The sequence below is a fragment of the Phaethon lepturus genome, unplaced genomic scaffold, assembly GCF_000687285.1.
Source record: "Phaethon lepturus isolate BGI_N335 unplaced genomic scaffold, ASM68728v1 scaffold5465, whole genome shotgun sequence".
NCBI classification, from domain to species: domain Eukaryota; kingdom Metazoa; phylum Chordata; class Aves; order Phaethontiformes; family Phaethontidae; genus Phaethon; species Phaethon lepturus.
In genome coordinates, this window is record NW_010539736.1 from 1 (window position 1) to 16242 (window position 16242).

General features: G+C 44.7%; 1 protein-coding gene across 1 annotated transcript; it reads left to right on the forward strand.

Moving 5' to 3' along the window:
- Window positions 1-50: 50 nt before the first annotated feature.
- On the forward strand, window positions 51-15350 carry LOC104615926 (solute carrier family 15 member 1-like; the record flags this gene model as incomplete). Its single annotated transcript, XM_010287194.1, has 12 exons — window positions 51-54; window positions 2914-3045; window positions 3677-3714; window positions 6185-6269; window positions 6362-6503; window positions 9112-9231; window positions 9404-9503; window positions 9744-9834; window positions 11266-11349; window positions 13096-13178; window positions 14373-14459; window positions 15261-15350. Coding segments are annotated over exons 1-12 (1056 nt in total), but the record flags the coding sequence as incomplete, so codon positions are not given.
- Between the last annotated feature and the right edge of the window lie 892 nt (window positions 15351-16242).

Genomic DNA, 16242 nt, shown 5'->3' on the forward strand with positions numbered 1-16242 from the left:
TCTCTCCTTCCCTCCCTCCTTCCCTGCCTCCCTCCCGGAGCGCTCGCAACATGGGTAGGTGCTATGGGGCGGCGGGGGGTGGGCCGCTGGAAGGATGCCACCAGCGGGGGTGTCCGTGCTGGGTGGGCTGTGAGCAGCGTGGCCGAGGGGTGCCGGGACCCCGGGGCTGGCTCTGCTGCTCGGTGCAGGTCTGAGGGCACCTTCTGGGCTGTCTCCCGGCCACCGCTTCTTCCCCAGCCCTCGTCCTCTGGGGCAGCTCTCCCTCTGGCAGTGCTGCAGCCGGGCTGGTACGAACCCGCATCGGAAGCCTGGTGAAAGCCAAGCCATGTTGCCTTGGCCTCTGTCAGCTCTTTGAGCTGAACCCCTAGCTGGTAAGGTTTGCCTTAAACTTTTAAGGTGCTTGGAGTTTTAGATCCTAGCAGAAGTTAAATGTGGTGTTTCTCATAGCTCTTAAATAATGCTTTTTCACAAGAGAGTAAAGGCTTGACCTAATCAGTGTTCTTTAAATATGTAGAAGCACAATTGGAAGACTCAGATGAGGGCACAGCTCATTTAGCTAGTTAATCCTGAAGATTTGTTCCTATCTAAACTGGAACATTGAGTAGTAAAGGCACAAATAAGGTTTTTCTGTGGTCTAGCTCTCCATGGCCCTTTGCCAGACCCTTGGTCCCGTAGTGTCTGAGCAGGTTGGTGTGCCTCTCCTAGCAAGCGGTTCCTCAGCTGGGGAAACCTTGTCTTGTCTAAGGGAGGAACCTGAGGTGCCCGAAAACTGAGAAAGTATCACTGCATCTTCAGCAGACAAATCTGTGTGCTGGGGACAGGCAACCATAGTGATGAGCCAGGCAGAGCTCAGCAGTGCTGCTGCCCGGAGGGGTACCAGGGTCTCGCTGGCTTGGGCAGCCAGCTGGGAAAATTCTGATGGCTCTGGGAAGAGAGCAGCTGGGTCTGCTCATCTAACATCAGGCTTGCTGCTTTCTAGCTTTGCTTTGATGGTTTCCGTGTCAGTGTCTTTCTGGGATAGCGAGGTGTGAAGGAGGGACTCCTGGAGTCACTTGTCCTGATGGCAGCATCATCCTTGTGTAGGTGCTGCAAGGCTGCTCCAAGCAGCAGAGGCAACAGGCTTGGCTGTGCCACAAGTCTCCCAAGTAACTAGTGATAGGACAAGAGGAAATGGCCTCAAGTTGCGCCAGGGGAGGTTTAGATTGGGTATTAGGAAAAATTTCTTCACCGAGAGGGTGGTCAAGCATTGGCACAGGCTGCCCAGGGAGGTGATGGAGTCGCCATCTCTGGAAGTGTTCAAAAAACGTGTGGATGTGGCGCTTCAGGACATGGTTTAGGGGACATGGTGGCGCTGGATTAATGGTTGGACTTGATGATCTTGAAGGTCCTTTCCAACCTAGGGTTTCTGTGATTCTGTGAAGTCAGGTGGCATGAGAGCGGGCTCGCTCTGGAGCCGGGAGCATCCAAAGGGACAGCATGGTTGTGTACTGGTTTAGCCAGGCCACAGACATGAAGTACTTCAACGAGGTGAAGTTGCTGTGACGACTGCCTGGCGCAAGGCAATGCGTTCCCAAACTCGTGACATGGACCGTGGCCTGCAAGAGCTGCAGCATCCCACAGCATCCCTGCCACTGCAGGGAGCCGTGCCGGTGGGCTGGCCCCCACCTTGCCTGCAAATGTGGAAGGAGATGAGACACCCACTGATAAGTAACTATTTAGATTCAGTGCTCAAGTCAAGAACCGAGTGCCTTCTGTCTTCACGCTGTTTAAAAATATTTTAATATCTTAAGAGTGTATGAAGTGCTTCATTTCTTAGAGGTTTATTTCTAAAAATGTGAAGCTCTTTAGTATTTTGTGGTAAAAATGAACAGTTCTGCAGGTCGTTCTTTGCGGGGAGAGAATGAGAGATACCGAGGATTGCCCAAAGGAGGGAATGCTCCAATGTGCCACCAGCAAAACCCAGATTTATGCTGAAATTGATGCAAAATGCAGGGTGCTCTGTGCTTTTGTAGGTCTAACCCTGAAGCTGCCCGACAGTGGAGTTTGTCAGACAGTTTAGGTGCCTGTGTTGAAATGTTGGCTTTAATGCCATCAGGAGTTTCCTGCCTGTTGCTGTAAAAGGAGGATAGAGGGGTAAAGTCAAAACGGTTGAGAAATAAGTGAGTCTCTTTCAACACTGAAGTCAGCCAATGTTTGCTGGAAAAAATGCCTCTGCAGTGCCCTCTCAGTAGGGTTTCTTGCGGAGGTGATACTTTTACCCTCTGGAAAGGAGAAAAAAAACCAACCAACTGCAAGTTCTTTGATATGTTTTCCCCAAGGACTAGCTAACAGACAAGAGTGAGCTTCTCAGTGATGTTCCCTGTATGTGTTGTGAAAAACCGTCAGTATGATGCACGTGTGCTGGAAAGGCCAACAAGTGGAAATAATCAAGGAATAGTCGCTATCGCTAATGCCTTGGTATCCTTCAGTATATCTGCAAACATGAGTTGTGTAAGGGACTTTACCAATAACTCTAATGACTTGGGTATCTACACGTGCCCTGAAGTTGGTGTGTTAGCACTTTCTGGATGTTAACTTTGTTTTCTAGGAAAATATATTCTTGACTTACCTGTGTAATACTACTTCCTCTATTGTGAAGGTAGCTGCTCATGGCAGTGAAGGAAAGAATCAGATTAACTTGTTTTAATAACTTTTGAAAGCAACTTTATTCAGTATTGTGTCAAACACTATAGTGTTGCTGTCAGCTGTTTCCATCTGCTGTGAACTATGGACTAAATAATGATCTTGGCAAATGTATTTTTCTTATAGAGATCTGTTATGGGCACACTTCATCCGCAAGCAGGGATTTCAAAGTTCACATCTTGTACTTGGTCTTATCTGAATGATACTGAACTCGCTCATGTGCTTTTATAGGAAATGCTGACGCATCCACTATGTGGGCACAGGGCCTTTATCTGAAACTCCGCAAGCTCGGCCTTCGAGCCCGAGCCAAGCAAGCGCTGCAGGACGCTGCTTGGAGGGCTGCCCGGGGGCAGCCAACCTGCCGTGAGCAGCTGGAAGTGACTTCAGGGCTGGAAGCCTCTGTCTGCTCCCGCTGACCTCAATGGGACCCCTCTTGTGCTTCCAGGGCTTCCTAAATCAATCTCCAGGTTAGGGGAATCCCTGCTAACGTGGATTGCTCTGTTGGGCCATGTATTCAGCCCTCCTTAAGTCTGAACTATGGGATGTTTGTGTCTTTTCGGGACTCAGAATCCACCCTGGCAGGGCATCTTCTGTCTAGCCCTTACTCTTTAGGGTCCCATCCATGAGAGTGAATTAAAAGAGGAGCCATCTTCTGTGGGTGATAGCGTGGTCTACCGTAACCTTGAATAATGTATGGTGAGCAGTCATAGTAGGATGTGATGCGTTGTCTCTCAGTACTTCTTGATTTATTTTTTTCCCTTGTGAGTGTATGTGAGTTTATGCATAGTCTGAAAAATGAAAGGCAATTGAGTCAAGTTTTTCCTAATAACCTCCTGGCACCACAAAAAGTGCCCCTTTAACAAACTGAAAATTTACTCATCCTGAACAATACTGTGTCTGTTCCATGATTTGTTTTGAGCTGAACTTTTCCTATGTCTTCCAGTGGTTTTAAAGTTTCCATTAACTTGTGGTTGTGTTTTTTCCCCCTCCACAGCTGCAAAAACTAAGAGTAAGGGCAAGTCGGTAAGTATTGTTTTCTCTAATAAAAAGTTGCTATACTGACTCTCTTTGGGTTATGTTGTTTGGGTAACTTTAGCAGTGCACACAAAAAGAAAAAATCATCCCATTAAACATACCTTAATAGTATAAAATAATGGGTTATTGGCCAACACACACAAAACAGCCTGGCAGCTCATTAAATCCCAGCTAAGCATTAGTGTGCTTGCCTCCCTGATAAACTCTGAAGAGCCTTTGCTGACTGAGCAGACATTGGTTGGGAGGAGAAGGGTCCCTGGAGCCCATCCTTTGACTTGTTTGCTGACTCTCCCTTAGGACCCTTTTACCTTTTGGTCTTTGTGTTCTTCCTCTTGAATCTTTGAACTGTTAATGACATCTGTCTCAGCAACCCTATCTCTGCCTCTGCTTTTCTTATCTCACAAGGTTTTACTCTGCAGACTTTCCCTGCAGGATTCTCGCAGCTTAGTGGCTTCCTCAGCAGCCAAAGTCAAAGCTGTGCAGCGGGGTGGTGTCAGACCTGGGCCTGGCACCCCCAGGGCAGAGAGCACTGTAAAACATAACCTTCAAGTTACCTTTTCGGTGGTGGATCCAGTGCTTTCTGGCCAATAGGGATTACAATAGAAAATACTTCAGTAAATGTGTGTGTAGGCACATGTATCATGCACCAGAGGTTTAAGAGGACAATATAGTGCAAAACAAGAACAGTCTGGGTCATATATTGTCAAGGTATAACTGCACATTTTCTTCTTGCTTGTATCATCTTGGAAAAATAGAGGGTCTGTTACCTTGTGAAAGACCCTGGAGCTTTCTCCTGCGTGCCCCTGTTCCCTGGCTATGATGTGCAAATCTCCACTGGTCAGGGGCAGCCAGCAAAAACCCACCCTCCAGTCCACTGAAAGCTGCATCCACAGTGGGGCTAGTCTTCTAGAGCTCCTGCTATCTTCAGCTGAGGGAAGTAGACATCTTCAAGTGAATTTTATCTAATTTTGGGATACATGTGGATGATCTGTCTTTGGAGATGCCCCTTTCTGCCCATGGAAGATGTGATAAATCAAGAGTGACAAGTTTCTATTTAGGCCTCTAATTTCTGTTGCCCTAAGGCTACATGAGTCCCACCTGGCAGTCACCTCAGCTGAAGCCAGGTGCTTTTGGTGAAGCTGCCTATCGAACCACGGTAACATGCACACTGTATACTTGGTTCAGGTGATAAAAGATCAGTGCTCTTCAAGCTGCTTTGACGTCCTCATGCCGGAGTCTGACTAAGTCAGCAATACTCTCACCACTCTTATTTTCATTTCTCTGGCAGTATTCACAACAGGTTTATTGTAGCAAGTCTCAAAGTGCTGTGTTTTTCATTAAGGCTCTATCCATAGTCTTTGCCAGAGACGTGGGCTCTCTGATTTACTCATGCGAGGCAGAATTTTCCCATGTAAAGCTTCTTTGCTTTGGATCTATAGAGTTAACTTTCTTGTTTCACAAATGGATATGGATTGCTTTGATTCCTAACCCTCACAACATGAAGGCAAACAGTGCCTTTTTTTTTCTTGTCCATGCTTAAGTTTCATAACTGTTTTACCTTTGGAATATTTTGAGGCTTAATAGAAACCTGAAACTTGCAGAATTAAACCCACAAAAAAGAAAAAGGGATGATTATGTTCAACTTTCATTCCTAGTAATTTTAACAGAAATTATATCATGTATTTAGCTACTGAGAAAAGTAGGCTATCAGAAGTTAAATCTGGCATGATCGGTAGAACTGGAAGTTTGTACCTGATATGTGCTTTTTTTTTCCGCCCTTTCTTGCACTGGCAAGAACCATGTCACAAGCTGTGTGATGATGACTGTAGAGATGCCTGTTACAGCAAGTGAAGGCTCAGTAAATCTGGCAGTTAATGTCACGCCATTTTAGGTTAGGAGTAAAGTCAGTTCTATCAGCAAGCCTGAAGAAATAAAGGATTCTTCATCCAGCCAAGTATTTGTAAGGAGAGGTAGCTTTCCTGAGAGATTTGTTTGAATGAAATGTTTAAATGTTGATCTGTCCCAACTGGACGTATTTAACTATAGCCCCAGGCTTCTAGCTTTGGTGTACTGTGGGGGTTTGGTGTGGTGGGTTTTGGGTTGGTTTTGTGGTTTTTTTTCAAAATGTTGGTTTTTTGCATATTTTTTGGATAGTAGTCAAGATCAGTCTGTGTTAGATGCCAAAGACTCCGAATGTGCATAGTGCAACACTTGAAGGTCAAATATAGCCTTGCTGAGGATCTCTTGCAAAGAGCAGCTGAGAAGTCTGTAGAACTCTGGGGACCAAGAGAGGAAAGTGAGAATTGACTCTTGGCTCAAGTAAACCAGTGTCGTTCCACAGAACCTCATGCAACCTCCTAACCTGCTGGGTCTGCGTTGAGCTTGCTAGAGCTGTAGGTTGCAGTGAGCTGTTAGTTGGTGTTGCACAGCTCTGTCTGGGCTCATGCTGTCTGTCTTTTGCCTCCAGCCAAGCTGCTTTGGCTACCCCTTGAGCATCTTCTTCATTGTCATCAATGAGTTCTGCGAACGGTTCTCCTACTATGGCATGCGAGGTATGTCCTGTGTCCTGTTGCCTCCTCATGATGACCATTACTTACACAGCCCTGACTTTGGTTTTTAACCTGTTGTTTTGTTCTTCCTACAGCGGTGCTTGTTTTGTACTTCAAATATTTCCTGCAGTGGGATGACAACTTGTCTACAGCCATCTACCACACATTCGTTGCTCTATGCTACTTGACACCAATCCTTGGAGCACTCATTGCAGACTCTTGGCTGGGAAAATTTAAGTGAGTCCTTCTTCAGAAAACCAAAAATCATGAAAGCTCAGCTGAGCTCAGTGGTACTCAAACCATCTTCTAAAGCAGCAGTCCAGAATAGCTTCAGAGCTGGTGTTGACTACTCCAGGACTGTTTGTGGCTTCCCCCGCAAGCTTGAGGTTTTAATTGATTTAGCTCAGACCTGGAACTGCTCTACAAGATAATGTAGGTTACAGTGCTGCTAATCAGTTAAGGGTAGTAGTCTGCTTTCTAGGCATGATGCATGTTTTTCTCTCATCTGGACAAAATGTAAGCTAAACTAAGGAAAGCTATTCATCAAGCTGTGAAAATAAATAGATACTGAAGATTGTAATTACATTGGATTGAATCTTTACCTATTGCAGATGGCTGATGAAATAGTGAAATACTGTGTTATCTGCTGTTAACTGAGACTTAGAATAGATTCTAAAATATTCTGTGATTTCAGTATTGACTTGACAGCTCAGTGGGAGGTTTTACTGAGTTGCAACTCTTTCTTTAAATGATGAATTCTGGTGTTTTACGTGTGCTAGTTGCTCAGAGAAGTACTGCTGAATGAAGTGCTTTGAAATGTAACCGAATTATTTCCAACAGCCTGATCTTGCTCTCCTTTACTGAGGTGATGATTCTGATCTTCTAATCTTTGCCAGAAAAAAGCAGAATAAAGATTTTTATGGAGGGATATGAGTCAGGAATGCTAGATCAAGATCAATGATCAACGCTTGTCAAAGATCTCCCAGAGGTTAGAGATTAAGCTGGCCGTGCAGTTGGTCAGCTGAAGGCTGCACCATCTTCTTCCATTGTGTTGGCAGCCCAGGGCTGCAACCATTGCCAAGTGTGCCCTGGAGCCATCCCGATCAGGGTAAGCTCATGGCGAGTAGCTTGATATATTCAGGCTGCAGCCTGAATATGTGTAGTCACTTGGTTAGATGTTTGGGTTTTTAAAAAAAATCTGATTTTGGCTTTTACTTGTTCTATCAAGATGAAGCTTTGAGACCTTGTATCCCTTCTCTGGTATTTATGCATCACAGCTGCAAGCCCCCTGGCCACCAGACCCTTAACAGGAGCCCAGTAGGATGTCTTGGGGCTTAAAAGTGAAACTTTAAGCTCGACAAGAAAAAACATGCTTTTGGAAAAAATTAATGTGCTAGGTTTAATGTATAGATGCCCTAAAATACAGCAGGGTGCCATGAGGAAGACTGAAACATCATTCATTAAAAAAAAAAAAATCTAAGATGACAAGAGGAAGAGGAGGTTACCTAAGCACTTCTCATAGGAGAGACTCAAACCCTACACAGTCCATGTATTCTGTGTGATGTCTGCCATGGAGCATGCTGGGATCTCCTCGCATATTATTAGATGTGAAGTTCTTGGGGAAAACAGTACAGAAATCACTTTTTTTTAAATTGGGTACTATCTGTACAGTGCAAATTATTTAAATGTTGTCTTCACAGCATGCTTATGAGCCTCACAAATAAAAACCAGAAGTTTCTCTCTTGGTCAGCTCAGGTTTAACTTCAATTGGAAACTTTCTCCCATGTTGTTAAGCAACTCAAGTAACTCTATGGAAGTGCTATTTAAAAAAACAGAAGCTCTATTTTATCTACTAAATAGCAGATTGACTGTTGCCCCACTTTGTATAGGTGTTTACCCTGCTACAGGGAAGTGCATTTTAAAAGTCAGAAAAATATTGTTTTAAAGGGAGAAGAATTTGGTCAATGGTGTGAGCAATGCTTCCTCTGCCACTCTTGTATCAGGGTGCTCCAAGATTGCTGTAAGGATCCTTTGCCATCCTCGGATAGATTCAGGTTGTCCTAGGTCCCCAAGCCTCACCCTTCACTTGTTTTACTCCATTTGAACTTTGTTGGAACTTTATTCTTCCATACAGGAAAGAGGAATGGACCCTAAAGGCTTGGGGGGCTGGTGATTCTGTAGTATTACCTTCCTAGGCACCTCATGGTGGGGGAAAGTCAAGCTGAAAGTCTGCTGTCTGTACTCTTCAGTGCTGGTCTCATTCAATTCTGAGCTTAAAGATGTTTGTACACTTGCAACTGAGAGACAGGTAATAGAGTTGTTGCACTCAACAGTACCTCTGGGGGAGTTTCCATGTTTACAGTAGATTTTAAATTTTTTAATTTTTTTTTTACTCCTTGCAGTTAAAATATAAAATAATATAGAGAAAAGTTAAACATTAAAATCAGCGTAAACTGCGTACTTCAGTGTTGCAGAGTAGTCCACTTGAAATCCACCATATGAAATATGATAATGGCACTCAAGTTGCTTATTAAAAAGGTAACCGCTGATGATACTTAAATATCTCTCATGACCTGGCGATATCTACAGAACCCATTTGTCATCTTGGTTTGCTTAATTAAACAACGCTAGCTAAAGTAATAATAATAAAAAAATAAACAGGATAGAAATACTGTAACAGAGGTATGTGGACAGATTTTTACAGTAGCTTGCGATAAGTTGAGTCCATAACTTGTCATATCTGTTAACTATGCTTCTCCATTAAGCATCTCTGAAATGGGCAAAAGTCTGTGTGTGTGTAATTGTATTAACATATATAAAAACTTATCTCCTCCCTTTATAACAGGACCATTGTCTCCCTGTCCATTGTCTATACTATTGGGCAGGTGATCATGTCTGTAAGCTCCATAAATGACCTGACAGATCACAACCAGGACGGCTCTCCCGATAATGTATCAGTGCACATGTGAGTTGCCTTGTATATGGGATTTTTCCAGGTTGATGAAGGGTGGGACAACTTATGCCTTAAATTTGTGCTACTTGAATTTCAACTGTCTTGCAATCAGTCTCTTACGTACAGTTTAAGTAAGAAAGTGGAATGATTATTTTTCCTTTTTCTCTTTTCTACTTTGTTTCAGTGCTCTGTCCATGATTGGCTTGATCCTCATTGCACTTGGTACTGGTGGGATCAAACCTTGTGTGGCAGCGTTTGGTGGAGACCAGTTTGAAGATGATCAGGTAACAATGTCTTCCAGATTTTCAATCATACAGCTACTCTTAGTAATGTTTGACTATTATAATACCTTAATATACGTATTTAGACATGTGCATTACTGTAGTGTTTCCTGAGTAGCAGAAGGAGCTAGATAACTATTTGTCCTGAACTGTGCAAACAGAGCTGCTAACTGTTCAATCTAGGCTGCTGATCAATGTGGTTCTGGCTAAGCCTTTCTAAATAACTTTTTGTTTTTACTGCAGGAAAAACAAAGAACTAGATTCTTCTCTATCTTTTATTTGTCCATTAATGCTGGAAGTCTCTTATCTACTATAATCACCCCAATTCTCAGAGGTAAGGCCACACACTTTTTTATAAGATAGTTAAACATCAGTAAAGGATGAGCGTTGGATTGAAGTCCACTTAGGTTTAAATGAATAGTCTGTTCTTTGCCAAATAACTTGACAAGGTGTCAAATAGTCTTCAGGTTTTCATGTATGCCATCCAACTTCTCACAGCTAAGGTACTATCAGAAACAAGTCAGTCTGAGATCTGAATTCCCTTTAGGATCAGAAGTACTAGATCTGAAGAGATGCTCTGAAGCCATCAACCTGTATGCCTAATGCATGTTTTAATTCCATGGAGGTACAAATGTGGCACCTCCTCCAATGCCTTTAAAACCATCACGCAAGAGTTGTACTCCTTGCTGGAAAGGGGAGAGGGTCCTCTACTCTAGAAGTGGAGACTGTTCTAAAGTGTGCCCATGCAAAGTACAGAAGTGTCTATGCATGTGGGAACACACTTATCTGTGTGACAAAGCAAATAATATTTTCGTATCATTAAAGGAGAAAGTTGTTTTCTCTTCCCCTTGCAACAAATAGTGTGATCCTAAACAAAAAGCAAATAACTCATTGATCCATATGCATACGGATTTGTGGCAAGCTTGCACAGCTGGTGCTGTATGGATGTGCTTGGCAGGGGTTTGAGGAAGGCTGTTTTTCTCAAAGAAAGAAAACACCATGTGAGTTCTAGAATAACCCTGCAGCACTGGGCTGAAATTCTGCCCTTCTGGATTTCTTGACTGGAACAGACTGCATAGAAGCATTTCAGATATTTGCTTAAAGCAAATTCTATCTGTTCTCCTTCCATTTTGGTGTACACGTTAAGACACAATATGCAGTTTACTTCCACGCTGATACAGGGTGAAAACTATCTCAAAAAACAGACAAATTCAGCTGAGGAAAGTGATACTACTATCAAATCACTGACTATTGCTGGGTGGGGGTGGGTGGTGGTTGAGAATTTTTTCAGCAAGCTACACTTATGTTACATCTTTATTTATGAACTTGTCCCAAAACATTTGTAGTCTAGTTCCTTTCTCATGAAGAACATGCATTTGACCATTCTAGTAGGGTTCTTCACTCCTTGGTGTAAAGTTAAATGTAAGTCTCCCAGGGAGGCTGTGGAGTCTCCGTCCTTGGAGATACTCAAAAGCCACCTGGACATGGTCCTGGGCAGCCAGTTCCAGGTGGCTCTGCTGGAGCAGGGGGGCTGGAGCAGATGAGCCCCAGAGGTCCCTTCCAACCTCAACCATTTTTGTGACATGCAATTCCCCTTTTCAGTAATGAAAGTTGGATACTGATCATCCACTCTGTCAAAAATGTCCACAGAGATGATTCCCCCCTCCCCCCCTTGAGTAAACAATGAGTGCAAAGAACAGAAACCCTATGTAAAATAAAGGCAGTGCTGATTGGGACTCTTACCTAATGTTACTTTCTACTTCAGCTCAAGAGTGTGGCATCCACAGCAAACAGCGATGTTACCCACTAGCTTTTGGAGTTCCTGCTGCTCTCATGGCTGTCGCCTTGGGTAAGTGGAAATGTTTCCATCTTGCTGCTTCTGTTATAGACAAGATTAGATGGTAATGATCTCAGAATAATAAGAAAGTGGTAGAAATATTCAGGGATCAACCTCTACCAATATCTCATTGTTTCTGCAATTTTTGACTTACACTTTTTTCTTGTGTGTGAGGATGGGTGGGATTAACCTGAAGGACCCGCTTTTAGAGCAGAGACTGATTTAGCAGGAGAAAATAATGGGGCTGGGGAGAGGCACAAATATACCATTAAGTTCTGTACATTATGCAATTTACTGTCTATATTTGTGTGTATAAATAAGATGTTTTGAAGGTAGTGTGACAACTCTGAGAAAATGGAAACTCTGAGGTTTTGGAAACTATCTGTAGTCCAGGATAGAGTGAACTGTGCCAGGTAACTGTCCCTGCGCTGGAGAAATTCCATACTGGTGTATCGGTGTTTCTCAAACACCTGCATTTTTACTAGTTGTGCTAAGGGTCACTCCCCAAACCTTTCTGCTGCAGCACAAAGACCAAGAAACTTGGGGTAGGGGGGCTCTTCCTAACGCTGTGTCCACTGGTGTATCAGTGTTTCTCAAACACCTGCATTTTTACTAGTGCTAAGGGTCACTCCCAAAACCTTTCTGCTGCAGCACAAAGACCAAGAAACTTGGGGTAGGGGGGCTCTTCCTAACGCTGTGTCCACAGTGTACCACGGTATCCCTCATGGTCCTGGTCCTTCATGGTCCTGACTGGGAGCCTACCCAGGGTGAGGCAACCGCTACCGGTGACCCCATCTTGCCCATGCGCCCAACCTGGGGCGGAGGGCGGCTGTGGGGGTTTGCCCGTGTCTTGCCCCGTGGGTGGGAGGGTGAGGCCGGAGAACATGCCTGGGCATGGGAGCTGAGGACCCTTCGGTGAGTCCCGCAATTCGTAAACTATCTGTAGTCCAGGATAGAGTGAACTGTGCCAGGTAACTGTCCCTGCGCTGGAGAAATTCCATACTGGTGTATCGGTGTTTCTCAAACACCTGCATTTTTACTAGTTGTGCTAAGGGTCACTCCCCAAACCTTTCTGCTGCAGCACAAAGACCAAGAAACTTGGGGTAGGGGGGCTCTTCCTAACGCTGTGTCCACAGTGTACCACGGTATCCCTCATGGTCCTGGTCCTTCATGGTCCTGACTGGGAGCCTACCCAGGGTGAGGCAACCGCTACCGGTGACCCCATCTTGCCCATGCGCCCAACCTGGGGCGGAGGGCGGCTGTGGGGGTTTGCCCGTGTCTTGCCCCGTGGGTGGGAGGGTGAGGCCGGAGAACATGCCTGGGCATGGGAGCTGAGGACCCTTCGGTGAGTCCCGCAATTCGTGCAGAGCCTTGCGTGTCCCTGCATGACGTGAGCTGCAGCACCTAGGACTCCTGAAAAGGAGCCTGTGAAGAGGTCTTAATCTGGTACAGCAAGGTCAGAGCCAAGGTCCTGAGTGGTCCTTGTTTTGGCCATACCTCAATTAAGCTAACAATCCACTGCGGACTTACCCTAAGAGTTCCCAGACTTAGTCCTTTTGTCTTTAATAGCAACAGATTGCTTCTATTTATTTGATTTCTTTTGTGGTATAATGTGCCAGCAGGCATGTTCATTGCTCCTTAGGAGGCTTATTCCCACCCTGACGTAACTCCTTGACTGTTACATGTTCCATACCAGATTATTTGTTGCTGTTTTCAATTAATCCTGAGTTGCTTTTGGTTTCTCTTTGTATATTGTAGTTGTGTTCATAACTGGAAGCAGAATGTACAAGAAAGTTAAACCTCAAGGCAATGTAATGATTCAAGTTTCCAAATGCATTGGTGTAAGTAATATTTATATTCCCGAAAACCCTGGCAGCAATTTTTAAAACTGTTCAGTAAACTTGCCTTGATCAGAAATCTGCCATGAGGATGACAACTGAAGATTTTTTTTACTTTTTTCTTACAGAAGGCTTCTTACTGACACCTCCAGATTTAGACTGCCTTTTTATTTATCTATATCTTGGTTAATACGTGAATTTATACACAAAGGACAAAGAAAGATGTCAGTGATGTAAAATTTTATCCCAACTTCTGGGAATCATTCCTTCCTCATTTGTGCACCTTTATGCAGCCCTGTAGTAAGAGACAAACATGCCTTGATCTGAGTCAAGAGCAGAGCTACTAGCATTTCTTATCAGCAAAACTTTATCGCTTATTAAAAGAATGTTATTTAATACAGTTGGGATCAATATACCTTTTCATGGTAGAGAGGTCTCGGGGTTACATGTCGGTGCAAGCCTGCAAGGAAGGGAGCTAAATCTGCATAAATAGCACTGCATGTCCCAAACTTTGCAATGCCTCAACTTCGGGATCAGGGGATTTTTGTTATTTACGGGCTTCATTCTCCATGCAGATCTGCCAGCTTGTTGTAGCCCAGATCATTCCTTGTCTTGTAAGCACTGTAAAAAAAAAAAAAAAAAAAAAAAAAAAAAAAAAACAAATCTCTATAGGTGGCTTTGGCCATTGCTTAGGGTGCTGCCCCAAAGGCCCAGTTCAGCCTCGCATGTTATTCCATGCAGAAAGCCTTAAAAGTTCTTCAGGACTATATTTGTGTATATTCAGCGTCAAGGTATGACGAATATCTACAAGATGCAGTTTCTCATGGTGAAATGTACTTACAGCCATTCAGCTCTGAAAACCTATGCATATGGCATTCTTCTGTTTAGTGTTGTATCGAAGTTAGGCTGAAGCAGGCAGGTCTTCAAGTTCTTAACAGCAACCCACATTGAGGGAGGCTACTCTGAGCTGTTTGGATCACCTAATCCCAGGTGCACTCTCCACTGGATGTGCAGTGTGAGGCCCTAAATACAATCTTCCTTTAGATGCTTAGAGCAGTTAACAGAAGTCACCTTTAGCACCCTCTAAAGCAGGAGTGTCATCTTCAATGACAAAATAGCTTCTGGCATTACAAATATGCCAGAGTTTTACTTTATAAATAAAATTTATTTTAAAAATAAAATTCTGTTTCTGCGCAGTTTGCCATCAAAAACCGGTTTCGGCATCGCAGCAAGGAGTTCCCCAAGAGAGACCACTGGCTAGACTGGGCAAGTGAGAAGTATGACGTAAGTACTGCATGAGCACTCCTGTGTTGTGACGTCCCCTGACCCTCAGCTGCTTTTCTGTCTGCTCAAATCCATTGCCTCAAGTGCTGGGCAAATAGTTTTGGGCCTCTCAATCATTTAGAAGCCAATGAGGTCTGGCCAAACCTCAGTGCTCCCCTGGGATTGCAGGTTTTCACCCCAGCTCCCATGGGAGAAAGCAGAGCTGTGTGAGTTGATGCCCTGTGTGGTCATAGGTTGCCCAGGGAAACCTGAGGGAGATCAAGAAGAGACTATTTTCCTTGCTGAACCAATACAAGCACCTATTAGTTTTTGAGTTAGTAAAATAGCAAGCATTATCCTTGTCAACTTTTTGTTTCTCGCAGTAAACTGCCTTCAACAAAAATATGCTGGCTTAACGACCGCGGAAGGGAAAAACGGGCATGGTGTTGACTGTCATGGTCTATGTGCAGGGCCATAATACTTGTGTCGGGACTGCAGAATTATGCTTAGGAATTTCAGCTTAAGTGGATAAACACTGCATCCCCCGGCCTCAGTACAAGCTCCTTACCTTGCCTTTCATAGCCTTGTGTCCCACAGTCCCCGGCCACATCCCTTGCCTCCCCTATCCACCCTACCCCGTTCTCAACGGCAGCGCAGACCTTAGCCTGTCCCCTTTCTTTTCTTACCCATGTCCTGACCTTTTTAAATGTTACATGATGTGTCTTTACTGGTTGCTGTGCTGCGAATAGCAGGCTGCAACTCTGTCTCGTTATGGGTGTTTTTTTGGCTGATTTCCTCTTGCCTAATTTTCATTTGCTGCAGAAACGACTGATTGCTCAAACTAAGATGGTGTTGAAGGTGCTTTTCCTTTACATTCCTCTCCCCATGTTCTGGGCGCTTTTTGACCAGCAGGTAAAGTAGAAATTGTTTGACTTGGCAATTATAGCTGTACCATGACACTCCATGTACTCTGAGGTCACTAGACATAAAAGGTACCCGTGGGAGGGTGGAAAACCAATTATCTGCTAATTCTTTAACCTGGTTCTAATGCAAAGGGGTAGTTACTGAGTCCTGTTAGTACAGGATGTTCTGCAGCCAGAGGAAACTTGGTTTATCTGGACATGCCCAGGACTGATTCGGTGACTGAGGCCTCTCAAAATTTTGTATCGGCCAGGATTCAGGGGGTGATAATGGTAGTTTAAAGCTTTCTTAGTTCTAGCTCTTCTTCCACTCTCAGTTGTGAGATGCAATGTGGAGTCCTAGTGTAAATGCTCGGGAGAACCAGGGCTGAAACGAGCCAGATGCCATTTGGCTTAAGAGCTCAAACGCAGTATAAACACCTCGCACCTTCAAGCAGAAGCGTAGGCCTGTAACGCCCCTTCGCTTGGCAGGCTGAGAGCTCGGGCCCGGTGGAAGCCGGCTTTCACGGTTGAATATTGCCGTACGAGTTTAGGGGGGAGTCTGAGAGAACCGGGGGCTGAAAGCTTTATCATCCAAGGCGGAGCGTAGGAAGCTTGGTCTGGATTGCCCGGACCGTGCCGCTTTAGTCTCGCCCCAGTGAGCTGCAAGCTGCCGGCATGGCCCCTTGCTAAATACTCGTTAGGTGGATAATAACGGTGGTACATGGTGGTACATCGTGGGCGGGTAGAGGCTCTTGCCGCAGTGATGCAGGTTCCTGCCTCGCCCCGGGCTCAGGCTGGAGGTCAGCCCCCCATGACCTGGCCGTAGGCAGGTTTTCTGGGTGTCCCCGTCCTGGGCTCAGGCGGGGCTGCGCGAGGGCAGGAGGGACGTGTCGGCGGCCTTG